The 15,475-nt window shown below is 40.5% G+C and overlaps 2 protein-coding genes across 10 annotated transcripts in view; one reads left to right on the plus strand and one right to left on the minus strand.

The window, feature by feature from the left end:
• L3MBTL3 (L3MBTL histone methyl-lysine binding protein 3) overlaps nucleotides 1-9,136 on the plus strand; it is an 83,977-nt gene extending 74,841 nt beyond the window's left edge. For 8 of the 9 annotated variants that reach the window (XM_075748059.1, XM_075748066.1, XM_075748067.1 and 5 more), the window contains 3 exons: nucleotides 3,600-3,763; nucleotides 4,750-4,812; nucleotides 7,257-9,136. In XM_075748059.1, the coding sequence (XP_075604174.1) occupies nucleotides 3,600-3,763; nucleotides 4,750-4,812; nucleotides 7,257-7,400 (371 nt within the window). In that variant the 3' untranslated portion in view covers nucleotides 7,401-9,136. The remainder of the gene's footprint in view (nucleotides 1-3,599; nucleotides 3,764-4,749; nucleotides 4,813-7,256) is intronic. The other variant, XM_075748060.1, reaches the window with a different exon arrangement.
• A 1,806-nt stretch (nucleotides 9,137-10,942) lies between these two features.
• SAMD3 (sterile alpha motif domain containing 3) overlaps nucleotides 10,943-15,475 on the minus strand; it is a 42,275-nt gene continuing 37,742 nt past the window's right edge. Inside the window, exons 7-10 of the mRNA XM_075750067.1 lie at nucleotides 13,930-14,133; nucleotides 13,363-13,534; nucleotides 11,602-11,684; nucleotides 10,943-11,365 (exon numbers count right to left, since the gene is read on the minus strand). Of these exons, the coding sequence (XP_075606182.1) occupies nucleotides 11,081-11,365; nucleotides 11,602-11,684; nucleotides 13,363-13,534; nucleotides 13,930-14,133 (744 nt within the window). The 3' untranslated portion in view covers nucleotides 10,943-11,080. The remainder of the gene's footprint in view (nucleotides 11,366-11,601; nucleotides 11,685-13,362; nucleotides 13,535-13,929; nucleotides 14,134-15,475) is intronic.

The following is a 15,475-nucleotide window of genomic DNA, read 5'->3' on the forward strand; positions in this document are numbered from 1 at the left end:
GAATGGAAACATACTGTTCTGTTGTTGACTTTGCATTATCTAACACAGTACAACAAAATTAAAATCCAGTAGTTTGGAACATTTAATTGTCTGCAGTTCTTCTTTTATCCTAAGAAAACTAGCCTGATTTTGTGAAGCTTTTTGAGTTTGTCAGTATATACTATTTGGATAAAGTTTCACCACGAGATCTGCTTACTACTTAGGATGCATTTCTGTGTGGGGTCTTGCATAATTAGATTTATAAAAGTAGAACACTTTCTTACATTATTGTTTAACAAAGTTATCCTTTTTACCTCCTTTTTATACACATTATTTTGTGCCATTATTTGTTTAAATGTGCCATAATGCTTAATCTTCAGGATAGAAATAGATCATTGAGTTCTTGCTATCATAGTCATGGAAAGCTCAAGCTAAAATAATTGCAGTGGTGCAGACTTTTGTGAACTGTGACTACTGGTACCTGTTCTTATTGTCCTATTTTTTTCTTCGTGTCACATTATTATTCTTCAACCTACTTTTTCCCATACTCACATGACCAGTTCTCTACTGATACTTCATGAAATGTGTACTGCTATATTTCTTTTTTTGGAGAATGATTATTTGGAGCTAAAGAACTGCACTGAAATCAGGGCCCCTTCATACTAGCTCCTTTTGCGGACACAAAACCTGTGTTTAAAAAGCTGATAGGTGCTAGGAGCTAGAACATGCAGGAGGGAGTGAACAGTGTTAATGGTCGCTCGTTAACACCGAAAAATGTTTGCCATTTAGCTTCTTTGAAACTTCAGGTTGTATTTTGTTGGAAGGTAACTCACTAAGAAGATAGATAGACTTGAATTAAGGAAAATGTGGTTCAGGGAAAAGGATAACAAAATTGCATTAAGTATGAAGAAGAATGTAGAGGCAGGTGGGCTAAAGCTGAAGCAAAATGTCAGCAGAGAAGAGCACTGGTCAGGGTTAAGAGTCTGAACTTAGTGCGTCTGGTTCTGCTGTCTCACGTGGAGCTGGCAAGCAGATTTTGTTTCTTCACTTACGTGGTTCAGTGAGCTCTTTGTGGCACTGTGATGAAACTGGCTAACCCATGGTGTACCTCAAGTTACTGTTCTCCTAAATGTCTAAATTGAGACCTAAATTGGAGTACATCATGTATTTTCTCTGGCCCGCAAATACAGATTGCCTCTCTGTGGGAAGCAGGGTTTGCAGAGCAAGGAATACCGGAACACAAGGGTAGGGAGAACTTTTTAGATGTCTGATACAACAGACATAGATTGTAACCAAAATACTGTGTTTTGCACTGTCTTTTGCAAGAGGTTACCCACAGTAAACCTAGACTTCCTTTTGTCAGGGATGTGGTTATACCTGCTGCGGGGTTGAGGCCTTTTTTTTTGTTTTTTTCTTTTCCTGCATCTAGTTGGGTAAACTAGCATTTTACATGCTCATTTTGTGCTGTTCATCTTACCTGTGAGGCAGATATGACACAGGGTGAGAAGCAGAGGCATTTTTGCCCACATCCTCAAAGGCATTAGGTGCTGAATTCCTTTCTGTGTCGGTAATTAGAGCTCTTGAATGTGAACAGATGAAGTACAAGGTTTAGCATTATGCAGTGTCACATTAGTGAACTTATTTTCTACTAACCTCATTCATAACCAGCTGACCTGTGTTTGCCTGAAGTTTTCCAAGAAAACAGCATGGAGAGATGCACAGCACAGATTTTTCATCTGGAAGTGTTAGGATTTGAAACAGCTGTAAACTATGGAAAATAGAGACATACGGGATAGATAGGTAACCTTAGCTGTCATTGCTGCTACTCGCTATGCGTGTACCAATATGCTCTTATGTATACCTATGCTTAAACGTGCGAAAATGGAGTGCAATTTGCTTGGAATGTTCTTCACACAGTATTGTTGTCTGCTATTTAGATTACAGTATCAGTGTATCACATGCTTTGCAATTGGAAAACAAAAATAATAGCTGAATACTTACATTTTCAACTCTTAAGAGACCTCTTTTAGAAAGAAAAAATCAGGAGATAAGGCTGGGGAGGAGATTCAAGGGAACAATGAGAAAGATACTGTTTGGTAAAATAGTCTTTACATTCAGCATGCTTGCTGTCTTACAAGACTCCTTTCTCACTGAGATTTTTAGTAGTAGGTGGTCTAAGGAACATTTGAAGAACAACAGTGAAGTGTAAACAGACATGTGGGGAATTCACTTCCAAGGGTAAGAGTACGATGTTAGGAAAAGATTAAGGGGTCTATTTAAAAATTTAATCAGTGGGCTGACAATACTGACTAAATGGCTTAAGAGTCAACTTCTGAATAATAGGCATTGATATAAAATTAGCGTAAGTCTTGAAAGTAACAAAAATTTAAACTGGAGGAGCAGAAGGACACAAAGCAAATGTAATCACATCCTATATTGGCTGCATTATATATTCTAGACCAGTCCCACTGTGCTGGCAAAAATCTGTAATAGGAATTTGTGCCCTAGTTGTGGGGCACAAATGTATGAAAACTAGAACGGTAAGGATAGGGAGAACTGAATAATAGCAACTTCCCAAAAATGGAAATAGAATGGAGCTGTAATAGAAGTGAACAATCCAAACAAAAATAGCACAGAGACTTGTGAGTGATTGCATGAGGCCATGTTAGTAAGGAATATTGGGCACAGGTTTTCTGTTGGCTGTTTCATTCAGAAATTAATTCCACAGGTTTTTCACAATTTTAGTTGGCAATTGGGAAGCATTCAGGCCTGAGTTCGTAGCAGGCACGTTGCTTTTCATTTGCGATGGATCTAAATGAACATAGATGTCTTACGAAGTTTGACATCATTCGAGGCACGCCTCTTCACTCTTTCCACCTACACACATCTGCAACTGCTGCTGCTCTCCAGAGCAGCAGCAACAGCAGCATGTGGCTGAAGCTGCCCTCCCACCAGTACATTAACTTTAACGCTGGTGGGATGGGACCTCATTCCTTCCATTATGGATAAGGAAGATAAAAAGAGAAACGACCTTGCAAAAAGACCCCATAACACCACGGAGAAGTTAAATGTTATTTTCCAAATAAAACATTCGGTTAAAGTGGGAGCAGGGAATTTGCAGACATTTGTGGTTTTTCCTCAGAAGAACTGAAAAACATTTTGTTGTGGATGAGGCATAAATGTTGTGTGGGCTGGAACTGTACAACTGATTCACTTGGAATTTTGTAGCAGTGCAGTGCTGCTTTTGATGAAGTTATAACAGTTCAACCCTGAAATTAAGTTAGTTCTTGCATTGCTGTACAACTATTAAATGTGGGTGTGATTTATTGTATCAAAATATTTAAAATTATTTAACCTATGTTGTAGTATGCCAACAGTTGTGTTGGCATAGAATTGTGTTGGAAGAGAGTCTTTCCTTGTATGAGTAGTTACATTTATATAGAGCCAATGTAATCACAGTCACACTAGTGGAAGAACAGTCATGGTGGTCCTCTAACTCTGGTGTAACCAAAACTGTACAGCTTGTGTAGGGATGCCCATATATATCAACAGAAATGAGCGTGCTTTTACTGTGACTGATCTCATCACTGACTGAGGGATTTAATTCTTGTTTGTTAAAGATGTTGAAGAACCCAACACGCAGAGGCTTCTTTCTCAACCAATTATTGTGTCTTCCAAGTTGCAAATCCCTGGCCTACCCTTGCGCTGGGAACAGCAGAGCAAGCTCCTTCCAAGTGTAGCTGGGATCCCAGCCAGTAAAGTTTCTAAGTGGAGTACAGATGAGGTAGGTTTCCCCTGTTATCTTCTTCCCTTGAAGTCTTGGTTGATTCAGAGCTTTAGATTAACCCCATAAATTAACAAGGATGCATTAGTACTCAGAGGATTAAAGTCAGCCAGACCTAATGTTACAGATCCCCAAAATGCCCGTTCAGCTGCCATCCAGCCCTAGAAGCAGTAAGTATTAATTCATATGTGTATAGATAGGCATAGATATAAATATGTATCTGTGTGTGGGATTAAAAAGGGAAAGAAAAGTGCTAAATATGTGGCCCAGTAGATCAGGTGCTCAGGGTCTACACTAATAACATCTAGCACCCACAAATATCTTGGAGGAATGGTTGAGGGGTCAGCATGGACCAAAGAACTATTCCTGGTGCATAGTTTAGAGGGGTCACGTTGTTTTGGAGGGTGAGAATATAGTGCAGAGAGGAATGGTACGGATATGGTCAGGCCATGACACCTGGTTTCAAGATAAGAGCCCTGTCACTGTTCAAGTATGTAGTAATGCTTGGACAGACAGGGTCTATCCCTGCTTTACTATGACTAAGGCGGTTTTCAGCAGCTAGGACAGTCAGATCTCTAATCAGAGAAAAAAGGATGAACTTTGAAAAAGGATTTGCTAATCTCTGTGCTTGTACAGAATAAAGAAGAGGAAGGCAGCAACCATTTTGGTTTGTGAGAAGTGATTCACCAAGAGAAGATTCATGGTTCTGGATCTGCATGGATAGAATCACCTGAGTAATTTTGAGGGAGTAGCCATATCCCACTCTTAGGTGTCCTGTGGACAAGAGTGGCATGTGCAGATTAGTTTGCAGATTTTGTGAATCCTGTCCTTAAACACCCAGCTGCATGACTCCACACGCTTAGAGAAAAAGGTGGAACACCGAATATAAAGTTATAAAAACAATAGGTAAAAAACTGTCAATCTTTAAGACTATTTTGAGGAAACACCAGTCTTACTAAATCTTTTGTCATATGCTTTGGTGGCAGGTCTCTGAATTTATACGGAGTTTACCAGGATGTGAAGAACATGGCAAGGTGTTTAAAGATGAGGTGGGTGAATTTTATTTCAGAAAGACACAGAGTACAAAGCTTGGTGGAAAGATTAATTTTATGTCATGATTAAAAATACTTATAAAGTAGTAGGGTGATGTGTGTGTGTGTTTAAACTCAGACGTAAATGTATGAAAGATAAGGCTGGTTTGCAGGTCATAGAGTGGGAAGGAAGTAGAGGATAAAAATAGCTAAGTGTCAGCCAGGTCTCATGCTTCTCTGGCTTTGTTACTGCAACTGAAATTACTTAGAACTAATGATAGAAGAGGAGGAACTTTGTGATTTACTACTGTTCTCTCTTAATCTGGTTGGAGGAAATTTGTGAGTATGTTATTGTCGTTCTGCAGGATGTTAATAAGTAAAATAAAGCAGAGCAGTGGTTCAAGCTAACCACCTCTTAAAACTCTTTGCATCTTGTGTGATCACACTTACCTCTTGATGCTCTTCCTCCTGATATAGCCAGTTTATGAATGTGATTTGAGTGAGCGGGAAGTGAGAAATCTGAAGGCTTCTGATGAGGTTCAAAGGAGTGTGTACTCACTTTGTTAGCATGCCAGGCATGCTTTTCTGGTATCTGAGAAGATTATTGTGACAAAGTTGTCATTAGGAAGTGATAGGGCTTTTAGGTACAATATGCCTTTGTAAGCTAGGTTGGCTTTTTCTTTTGCGCTCAGAGGTTTATTACTCCTGTTAATGCTTAGTTTCAAGAAGGCTGTTTGATCACAAACTGTCAAAGTGAATAGTTCAGGTGCTTATTCCAGCCAGACCACCTGAATGGGCAGAGTCTGATTCTGTAATATCCTAAGTCAGCCAGCCTTTCAGGTGAAGAGTAATTGTGGTACGTAGACATTGAGAAGGGACCTCCTGAGGAAAATGCATACAGATGGTCCGGCTAATCTCCTGCGGCAAAAGTTTTCAGGCTGTGCTGTAGATTGTAATGACTATTACAGTTGCATATCAAAGGACTGACAGGCTGCATCTCTGGGCATTTTGCACTTGCTTAGATGTTAGGCATTTTAGAGTTGCAGCAGGTATGCAGGACTAGATCATCCTGTGTCACTTAAGAGTGTCTCACCAATGAATTTAAGATCAATAAAAGCTGGCATATTGCTGATCAAGCCAGCAGGTGGGAAGTGCCACAGAGATGGATGAATCCTAAACACTTTCATTCTCAGAGGTGTAAGAAAATACTTCCCCTTGTTAAGATTCAGCCTCTCATGCTTTGTCTGTGAGTAGTAAATTAAACTTCCCAGCGAGGCCAACCAGCATGGACTGGCTGGCATCGGTAGGTCTTTCAGTGAGTAGAAAGTACTGATTCAAACTTCTGCTGTGGAAATGAACCATCATCCTGCTTATATTAAGATGCTGCAGAAAGCTGGGTACCCCCATGTTTGCACGCTTCTGGTTGTGAGCCCACCCAGCCTAGCTTCGTGCGTGACATGAGTAGAAAGTAATTGTGGTAACTGCGTGATGCTGTTCTCACTGCAGTGTCCCTCGACTTACAGTGCTGGGGTGGACTTTGTGTGTCTTCCTTTGCAGCGTGTCCGATTCAGAAAGCTTGTGTTCTAGTACTACAGAAACTTAATTACAAATTAGTATCTTTAAGCCTAGGCAATGCTCCTGATTGATTTAACTGTAGTTAGCTTTTAGGCCTAGCTGTCCTGCTTATGTTACACTGAAGACTTACTACAGATACCAAAGTTCTTTGAAGCCTACATGAGAAGAGTTTGCCCCATTGAAGCCCTTGGAAGTGAGAGCCTTGCCTTGGGGCTCTTCGTGTTCAGATTTAGCACTCCTGCTGACAGAACGATTTGCTTACAGGAGAATATTCACTTGTAGCGTTTATTAAAATAGCAACACTACAAAGCTGGCAGAAAAAATATTTAGTGTTTTGAAAAGTTGTGGTTTGTGTTAAAGCAGCAGTTTTATGTAGCCTCGCCCCCGTTTACGTCTGGGACCAAATTTGTTTTAATTTGCTATTTAATGAACAGAAAGGGGTGGCCTGAAGGGGGTTCCAGTTCTTCAGTTGGGAGTGAACTCCAGAAGCTTTCTTATGGAGTCTTGCATGAAAGGAGTAGCTAAGTTCTTAAAAAACATTATGGTGCTGCAGTACAGTTGAATTCCACTTCATTTACCCATTTTGCTTTTCAATAGCTTTTACTTTATACTGTCAGTATAAAAATAAGAACTGGTTAGCTAAAAATTAGCCAGACAGTTGTTTGCAAGCAGAAAGATCATCATCATCATCCCGTTCTTTTGGATGAGCTGATCTGTCTAAAAGGTTGAAATCAAAGCTATCCTGAAAGCATTTGAAAGTGTTTGTATTCAGCCATTCCTTTACACTGTCTGAAATTGCTGGGAATTTTCTTTTCATGTTTTCTGAAACATCTATACTGCTGTACTGTCAGACCTATTAATAGCTTTATGTGTTTTTTCTTCTGAAGCAAATTGATGGAGAAGCATTTCTGCTAATGACCCAATCAGACATAGTCAAAATAATGAGCATTAAACTGGGACCAGCCCTAAAAATCTTTAATTCCATTCTGATGTTCAAAGCTGCAGAGAAAAACTCACACAATGAACTTTGAAGATAATGGAAAATGCGTACGAGCCAGCTTTCTCCACTGGAGCTCATGTTTTATTCAAAGCACAAAGACTCGCTGGAACTGTTGAGTAAGGACTCTCAGAAAGGAAGAAACGTATGTTCAGCACTGGCGGACTATTTATATTCTCCTAGAGCCAGTACACATCTGAATCCTTCTGGGAAGTGTTCAAGCTTTTGAGAATGTACTGTGTAACAACCGAGTCAGCTAAGTCTTATTTACCAAACTAATGGCGCTAATTCTCCATGGATGGTTAGGATCCCTAACTTTCTCTGGACATCAAGAAAACCTATTTATGCTGTATTATATAAGGGAACCTTAATATTTTCTAAGAATTCTTGAATTCTACTTCATGTATCCATTGTACTTTTCAGAAGCTTTTACTTCATACTATCAAAATAAAAACTGATTAGCCAAAAATTAGGCTACAGGTAGCCGGATGAGACTGTTATGGCTAATACGTATTTGTGCCATAGTTCAGAAATGAAACACTTTATGTTACATACGTGACACTTTATGCTACAGCATATACTTTACAGATTATAAAACTGTCTGTTTGCTTGTAACAAAACAAAAAAACCTTGTTGAGGTTGAAATCACAATGCTTTTTTGATAACTGAATGTTTTTACTTTTGCACGATTACAAAAATGTTACGTGAGTTTTTCCACCAGCATCTTTAATGTATTTTACCAAAAGATCGGTATAGAAAAGGCTGCAACTGAAAAATAAAGTTTGACTTCATAGAATACTTTTTGTTCATGCTGCACAATAGAGTCCCAGCCTTTTATGTGGGAGCCTGCTACAGTCCTTCAACACATGAAGGAAAATGTGTGGGTTTTGAGGTAAGGATATTAGCAAAAAAGAAAATCTATTCATTCGTGTTTGCAAATGCAGTCTCCAGTATAGTTACCACAACAGTGGAGAAAAACAGTGTGCTAAAGCCAGGACTGCTGCTTTGGCTTTATATCCAACATAGGTTTGTTTGCCCAATGGTGGGAGAATTATTTCACCCACCACTTCGTAGTTGGAAACTCTGATTTATAAATGAGTAAGGCACAGGGGGAAAGACGAAGCACGGAGGAAAAGTATAGTTAAATGCATATGGTGCATCGGCACATCCTAGGTTTAAAATGCGTGCGTTTCGCTAGGGATGCCACCAGCAGGTACTTAGGTGAGGCAACCTTCTTTCTTGGAGGATTATTGTAACTATTTGTCAGGGAAAGTCGTTGCACTTGGTATATGTACGTAAGATGTAAACCAGATGCACTTTAAATGGGAGAAAGCCTAGCTACCTGTATACTGAGGACTTTTCCAGAATGTTACGTTTGCAAGAAGAGAGAGAGTTGGCTCAAGATTTTTGGTAGCCCTCTTCTTAGCGCTGCAGTGGGCAGTTGCTCAGTCTTTAGAGCTGAGAACAAACAGAGCATTTCCGTTGCATGGAGCTGGGAGAATTTTACATCTTCCCACAGATTTTGCTAGGCTGTTCTTTGGCTGGAGTTCCTTCAGATTTCAAGAACTCTCTGTGCCCCTTCCAGATGATGTAGGTGACTGGTGCCTGCCATAATATGAGGTGAAACAGGGTCAGTATGAAGTAAGTTGCATTGCTCTGTTAATTTCCTTCCATAGCATTGCATAAATAATATTTTTACATTTTGTTCAATATTTGTACATTCAAATTGCACTCTTATTGTACTACAATACAAATAAAACCTGAACTGGAGCCGTCTGTTACATTTGTGTGTGCCCAGGATTCTCAGATGAACCCGGCTGTTCCCCAGGGTGGGGTGGAGTCATTCCTCACCGTAGCTCAATGTGCCCGTGAGTATAAAAGAGCAACTTGGCTACTGCTGCCTGCCCTCTCCCAAAACGCTTGTGCCTAAGGCTGACAGGCACTTGCTGTCACAATCAGAATCCCATTGAGGGACTTGGATTTTGGCACTGGCAGCAACTGAAGTTGCCCGTGCAAATCAGTAAAACGCCAAATTCTTCTGCTTTCTTTCCTTCAGTCCTTCCATGTAGTCTATTTCCCCTCACCCTCTGTGTCTGTCTTGTGTGCCAGCTCTGTAGTCTGCAGTGAGAACCAATGAAGAGATGTGCTGCTCGCCAAGAGATTACTTGGGATGTTAGCAGGTCCCTGAATTTTTATCTACCTGCTTACAAAGTACTGTGGTTTAATAAATGGGTTTGAATTAATTCTGTTTACAAGATGTAGAATAAACCTCACTTAAATGTTACAGAACCTAACTTCTTATTCATAGAGCTATCACTCACAGCAGTGAGGACATGCATAATCCTTACTTTTGTATCCCATGTGATGAGATAGCAGGGTGTAGCCACTTCTGTTACAAAAACTATACCCAACAAATTCACTCGGAAACTAAAAACACTTGGGAGACCTCCTAAATCTTTAAAATGATAGTCGGTATTGGTTTGTATGTTGTGTTGGAGGTAGCCCAGCTGTCACGCAGGTAAAGGTTGTCCCCTGATTCCATGGAAGCCGCATGAAAAATCCTAAGACTTTAGCAAGAAGGTCTGGCCATTAAATGCAGCGATCTCCCCTCATGGTGCAGGGGCTCCCACCGTAATGTCTGCATTGGAGTCACCCCTGCACAGCCAGGTTTTAACAAAACTTCTGTGTGTTTGAGAGTTTAAGGAATCGTCGTCACCACAAATGCTGCTTTTCCTGTGTGGGCATTTTTAGAACTGGTGGGAGGTTGATCTCTTTAGTAGAATGCAGTGTTTTAATAAAAAGCCATTTTAATTTCTCATTAATGTAATGAGTCATGTTTGCTGGCTGCTGCTACTGTCCATTACTAAGTGCTTGTCCAAAGTCGTGCACTGTCAGACAGCCGTCCCTGGGATTTCCAGACATGTGGGAGTTCAGAGGAGAGCGTTAGGGAGACGAGAGGAGGGTGTGGAAGAAGAGAGGAGAGGGCCTCCACTCTGTGTGAGCAGAGATTCTCCAGGTGGTCAATTTGTTCGGGGGAACAAATTCAGAAAGAGAGTTCTCTCCCTCTTGCCAAAGCTGTGGTTACAAACGCACATGGCAGTATCCCAGAGAAGTCATTCTTGCTACGTTGAGAGCTCATCTCAGAATCCCTATTTAGCAAATTCAAGATTAATGTGAAAAAAAAAAAAAATGTTTCATGCATCGAAAAAATAGTAAATTATAAATCAGGCCCACCATTTTAAAACACAAAAATTATTAGAGCTGGCTTTCAGTGATTGTGAGGTAATGAAATGATGGTAGCAAGTAAATCTTTAATTTGTGCCACTTCAAAACATTAAATGTATTAGCATCTGAAGCAGCAAGGTGCTCACATTAATTCACAAGTGTGGGGTTTAAATTCTGACAGTCAGAAGACTATCTGAATCTTTTAAATGCTCCATACAGAAAAATAACAACGCAGTAATCTAGAAAATTTTATTATCTCTAATGCCTCTAGACTGCTCTAGAATTTCCATTTACAATAATGAAAATACTTGGGTTTTAAATTTTTTAAAAAGTAGCCAGTACAATAAAAATGGGGCATTATTAAACATAACAGAGTTACAAATATACATACACTTTCACCAGAAAGAATGGCACTGATTGATCTTCACAACAAAGGGCTTTATTTTGACAAAATGTCGGATGCTCCCGAGAGGAGTGCTGTGTACACCATCAGATACTGGGATACACGGGTACCTCCAGCCCTCTCTTGACCTGGGTGGACAGGGATGCTGGGCTCCTCACCTCAAAGACCAGGGACTCCAGGAAGTTGAGAGTCCTGTGGATTCTCTTCGGGCACGGGATGTCGAACACGTGGAATGCAGCCACCAGCGCCGCCAGGGCCATGGTGCAGTCATCGAGCTGGGCTAGCTCTTCTCTTTCTATGTACAGTGCAAACTCGCATGAATTCACATTGAAGGGATTTTTGACTTCCAACACGGGTGTCACCACCTTCACCTAAATTAAAAAAAGAAGAATATTTCAAATGATGTCACAACATCGCTTTGGTGAACAGATCAAACAAGTAAGCAAGCCTAATAACACTGCTTTGAATTTAGCTAGTATTTCTATCAATATTTGTCTTCTCCCCAAAAGGCAGGCTAATGTCATCCTTTTCCAGGAACTAAGCTGAGCCACTGAAAAGCCAGGTGACGTGGAAGAGAGACCAAGACTGCCGGTGCTCTGTCTCCTACCTCCTCGTTCACTGCAACAAACAGACTGGAATCGTCCCCAAAGACATCTGGCAGGAGTAAACATGCAGCAGTCGTTTTCATATCTGTCAAAGGCAAGGAATTCTGCTAAATTACAAATGAAAACGTTCTGGCACTGCAGTATCATCCTGGAAAAGCAGATTGTGGCTTATGAAACAGTTCAGCAGTGGAACTGTTGTTCAGTCCATTTCAAAGGGTAGTTTGTACCACAGTGAAGCTTTAGGTGCCTGGCAGTGGGCAGTAGTAATCAAATCATTCATGACACTCTGCTACTCAATATTACAATTAAATTTCTCACAATAAGTAAGCAATCCTTTGGGTTACTTTTAGTGGAGTTTGCAAGCTGAGTAGCCCTCCCACCCCCGCAGCCTGTCCCCAAACTCCTCTGTCCCCAGTAAATCGGACATCTCTGGGGAGCCCTGTTGCCAGAGGACTCCACTTCGAAGGCTGTGGTACAAGCTGGTGCTGCAGGACCTCTGGGACGTCGTACCCGTCACCCCTCTGGTTCAGCTATTACTGACCCTGGCATCCTTTTTGCAGGTCAGGCTTCTGGTGGTGTGTTTCGCTGAACCTATCTTGTCAGGCATTTATTACCGAGGTGCCAGGTCAAGTTGTTTGTGAGAGGAAAAACAGGAAAGTAAAGGCCTTGGGACTTTACTAAGGTATGAGTTAAAATCTTTGTGGGCATATGGGATAAGAAAAGGGGAAATTAATTACAACATCCATAGCTTTCTAAGGCCAAAGGTATGAGTAGAAAGTCCATAAAGGGTTTCTGGATTAAGCTGTTTGTTGGCACTTTTTAATCTGTCATGACCTATTGAGTACTTGCACTTACAAGCTTAAAGAAAGAAAACCCAAGTATTTTAACCTACTCTGCTTGTTTCTTTAAGAAATAGCCTGGTTATTCAAGGAGTGAAACTGCTATAGAAAACAGACGTGTTCATTCTGTGTCACCTTTGACTTGACATCCTGGCATGACACGTCTCTGATAGAAAAGGACAGTCTAAGGATCCCTTCTGTCAGAGCTAAGCTCCTGCATAGGCATCATCAGCTGCAGTTTGGGAAGAAAAACGATTCTGAGTAACTGCTTCAAAGGTTTTTTTTTTTCCCCTGCAGAACCGCACTCCCAGGATTTCTGGGACTGAAAGAAGTTGAGCGGCAGCAGGCGCTCGCTCCCTCGCAGCCGGCGAGCCAAGCGCGTCCAGGTACACGGACCTCTTTGCGCGGCTGGGATACCCGCTCCGAGTGGCACCAGCTGTGCGCTGATGTGAAACACAGTTAGCGGTAACTGCTGCTTTTATTTCACTGGGATGAAGACTTCAGCCATAGAAACAGTGTCTTTCTAACGGAAAATCGTCTCTTTTATACGGGACTATTTCTTTCTAAACCAGAAAATTAGTTTTCTGCATGTATTTTTAGAAAATAATAGGCACTCTTTTACATATCTAGAGACACGTAATTCTGCTCGTTTATCAATACTTATTTTAAGGCAGTTACTAACTTTATCATCAAACCTGCACTCTTTATTTACTAGGAAAGACATAGTTTTAATACCTGATTTAATTTTCCTAGTAATTTATTAGCTTTTATTCTTAATGCTTCCCTATCACTATATATTTTTCAAGCAACTGTGACATTTTTTAAATGGTTTTGCAGTAAATTTGAGCTAGTTTAGTTACATAAGTAAGAACGATTAGCTACAACAAAATTCTGATATTCAGAGCATAGAAGATTTGTACTGACATTTCAGAATATCTTCCTCTGTGTGCCGCTTCAGATTTTCTTGCAGCATAATGTTAATTGGATTATTCCTCACCGCATACAAAGATAGTATGTTTTCCGAATAAATCTCCAAAATCTCAACTGTTTTCTTATAAATGTCCATGTGTGTGAGAAGCTGGAACTCCCTAAAAAGCTAAAAGAAAAAGAAAAATTTGGTATTACTGCAATCCTCAAAACCAAAACTGAAAACAACACGAGGTGCACACTTTGAAGACAGGATAAGACTAGCTCAGTAAAATAAGGTTATGAACTAGAGGGGTTGGTTTCGTTTCTTTGCAAAGCAGGGGAGCAATATGGCAAGTAACACCAAAGCACTTCCGAAAACCCACTGGTGGTGTGTGTGGCATGTTTAACACAGGACTGGTAAATCTTTTAAAGTGAGGTTAGCACCTAAAACATGAGTTAGATTAAAGAGGACAGTGTCAATGGATACTTCAATGGAAACATCCACTAAAACACATGCCTACAGTTGTGTCAAATCTGTAGCATAGAATTCAATGATGTCATTATTAAAAATAGCTCTGTTACCTGATAAGGGCATCTTAAGAAAGGAAATAGTCTAAGAATGTCTTTTAAAGGTGCCTTATCGCTGATCATCTTCCTCCGTATTTCTATTGTCACATTCATTCTGTTATCCACTTCTTTCCAATTTCTCTGAGTTTTCATATATTCTTGCTTAAGCCACTTAATGTTCACATCCATTGCACTGCCTTCAAGATGAACAGGTTCTTCCTATCAAGAAATGAAGGACAGAACGGTAACAAATCAGCTATCTTCTTTATCTGATGTGGTTGGTGTGATTTGAGTGTAGTCAGAGTGTATAGAATCATAGAATCATTTTGGTTGGAAAAGACCTTTAAGATCATCAAGTCCAACTGTTAACCTAGCACTGCCAAGTAATTCCTATGTCTGTGGCTGGTTTGCCTAATTGTGCTTTACTGGAAATTAGTAGGCAGTTCTAGTGATGACTCAGTGTTTAGCAATATTAGCTCTGTATTACCAAGAGAAACAGTATTTTCTTCTTACTCATACAGATCCTAAAAGCAGGACAACTAACTTTCACATTTATGCAACCAAAGTATTGACCCCCAAAGAAGCCAGCTAAGCTAAGAAAACTCTGAATGGAAAGCATTCTTTTCAAGTAGTTTGACTGTTAGTGTTTTCAAAAAGTTATTTTGTACTTGAAGATAGTTAACAATCTTCTTCAAAATTATTATTGTCCCCGCTGTAATTCCAAACCCAGTAATTACTAAGATGAGGGGTGGCTATCCAGAGCGGTATATCTGTGGCAGTAGTCTGGGGCTGTTTAGTTTCTATCAGAGGAGGCAGTGAATTTGTCCACTGAAACAAGCTGAGAGGACATACAGGTGCAGTTAGTGCAATTACCCCTTTCAGGCTGCATTTACACTGGCTTTTCCCCTACGTATTGTCACTGGTGCAGCTGTCCTCTATGTCAGTGGTGGCCTGCAGGTCAATGTCAGGGCGAGTTGAGACACTTCATCCTGTTCCCCAGAACACTGAAGACACAGGGCTGCGAAACGTACGACATCCAAAACTGCTTCGCAGTGCTCTGTATGTCCAGTTAAATTTTCCGGTTTAATTAACGTCCTGTTTTAAATTGTGCATGTGATATTCCAAGACTAGTCGCACAATAAAAAAACTGTCTCTCTCCTAGTATGTATCCATGGATTTCATTAGCCTTTGGGATCACAGAAGAAAATCATCCCTGCATGCAGGACAGTTACCTGGCGTGACCCGTGCAAGTAGTCCCCTGGCCCTTGCTGGGGTGCTGTATTAGCACAGTCAGCACTATTTCTAATAGAAGATTTTAGTCTTAATTGTATTACAACAGTAATCTTTGTTTGTGACCAGCTTGAGTAGGGATTCCTGTCCTCTTCCTCGCTGCACAGGAACAGAGGTGGTGGGTCACCCGATGTAGTGCCATACCCTCCTCTACCTGGTTGAGAGGGGTGCTGGGAAAAAGTATAAAGTATAAAATAAGACTCCGCTGAACTGGTGTTCGTCACCTCCCATGGGTTATGTCTATATTTAATAGCCTTCAGTAGATTTTTTT

The sequence above is a fragment of the Balearica regulorum genome, chromosome 3 (assembly GCF_011004875.1).
Source record: "Balearica regulorum gibbericeps isolate bBalReg1 chromosome 3, bBalReg1.pri, whole genome shotgun sequence".
Classification (NCBI taxonomy): Eukaryota; Metazoa; Chordata; class Aves; order Gruiformes; family Gruidae; genus Balearica; species Balearica regulorum.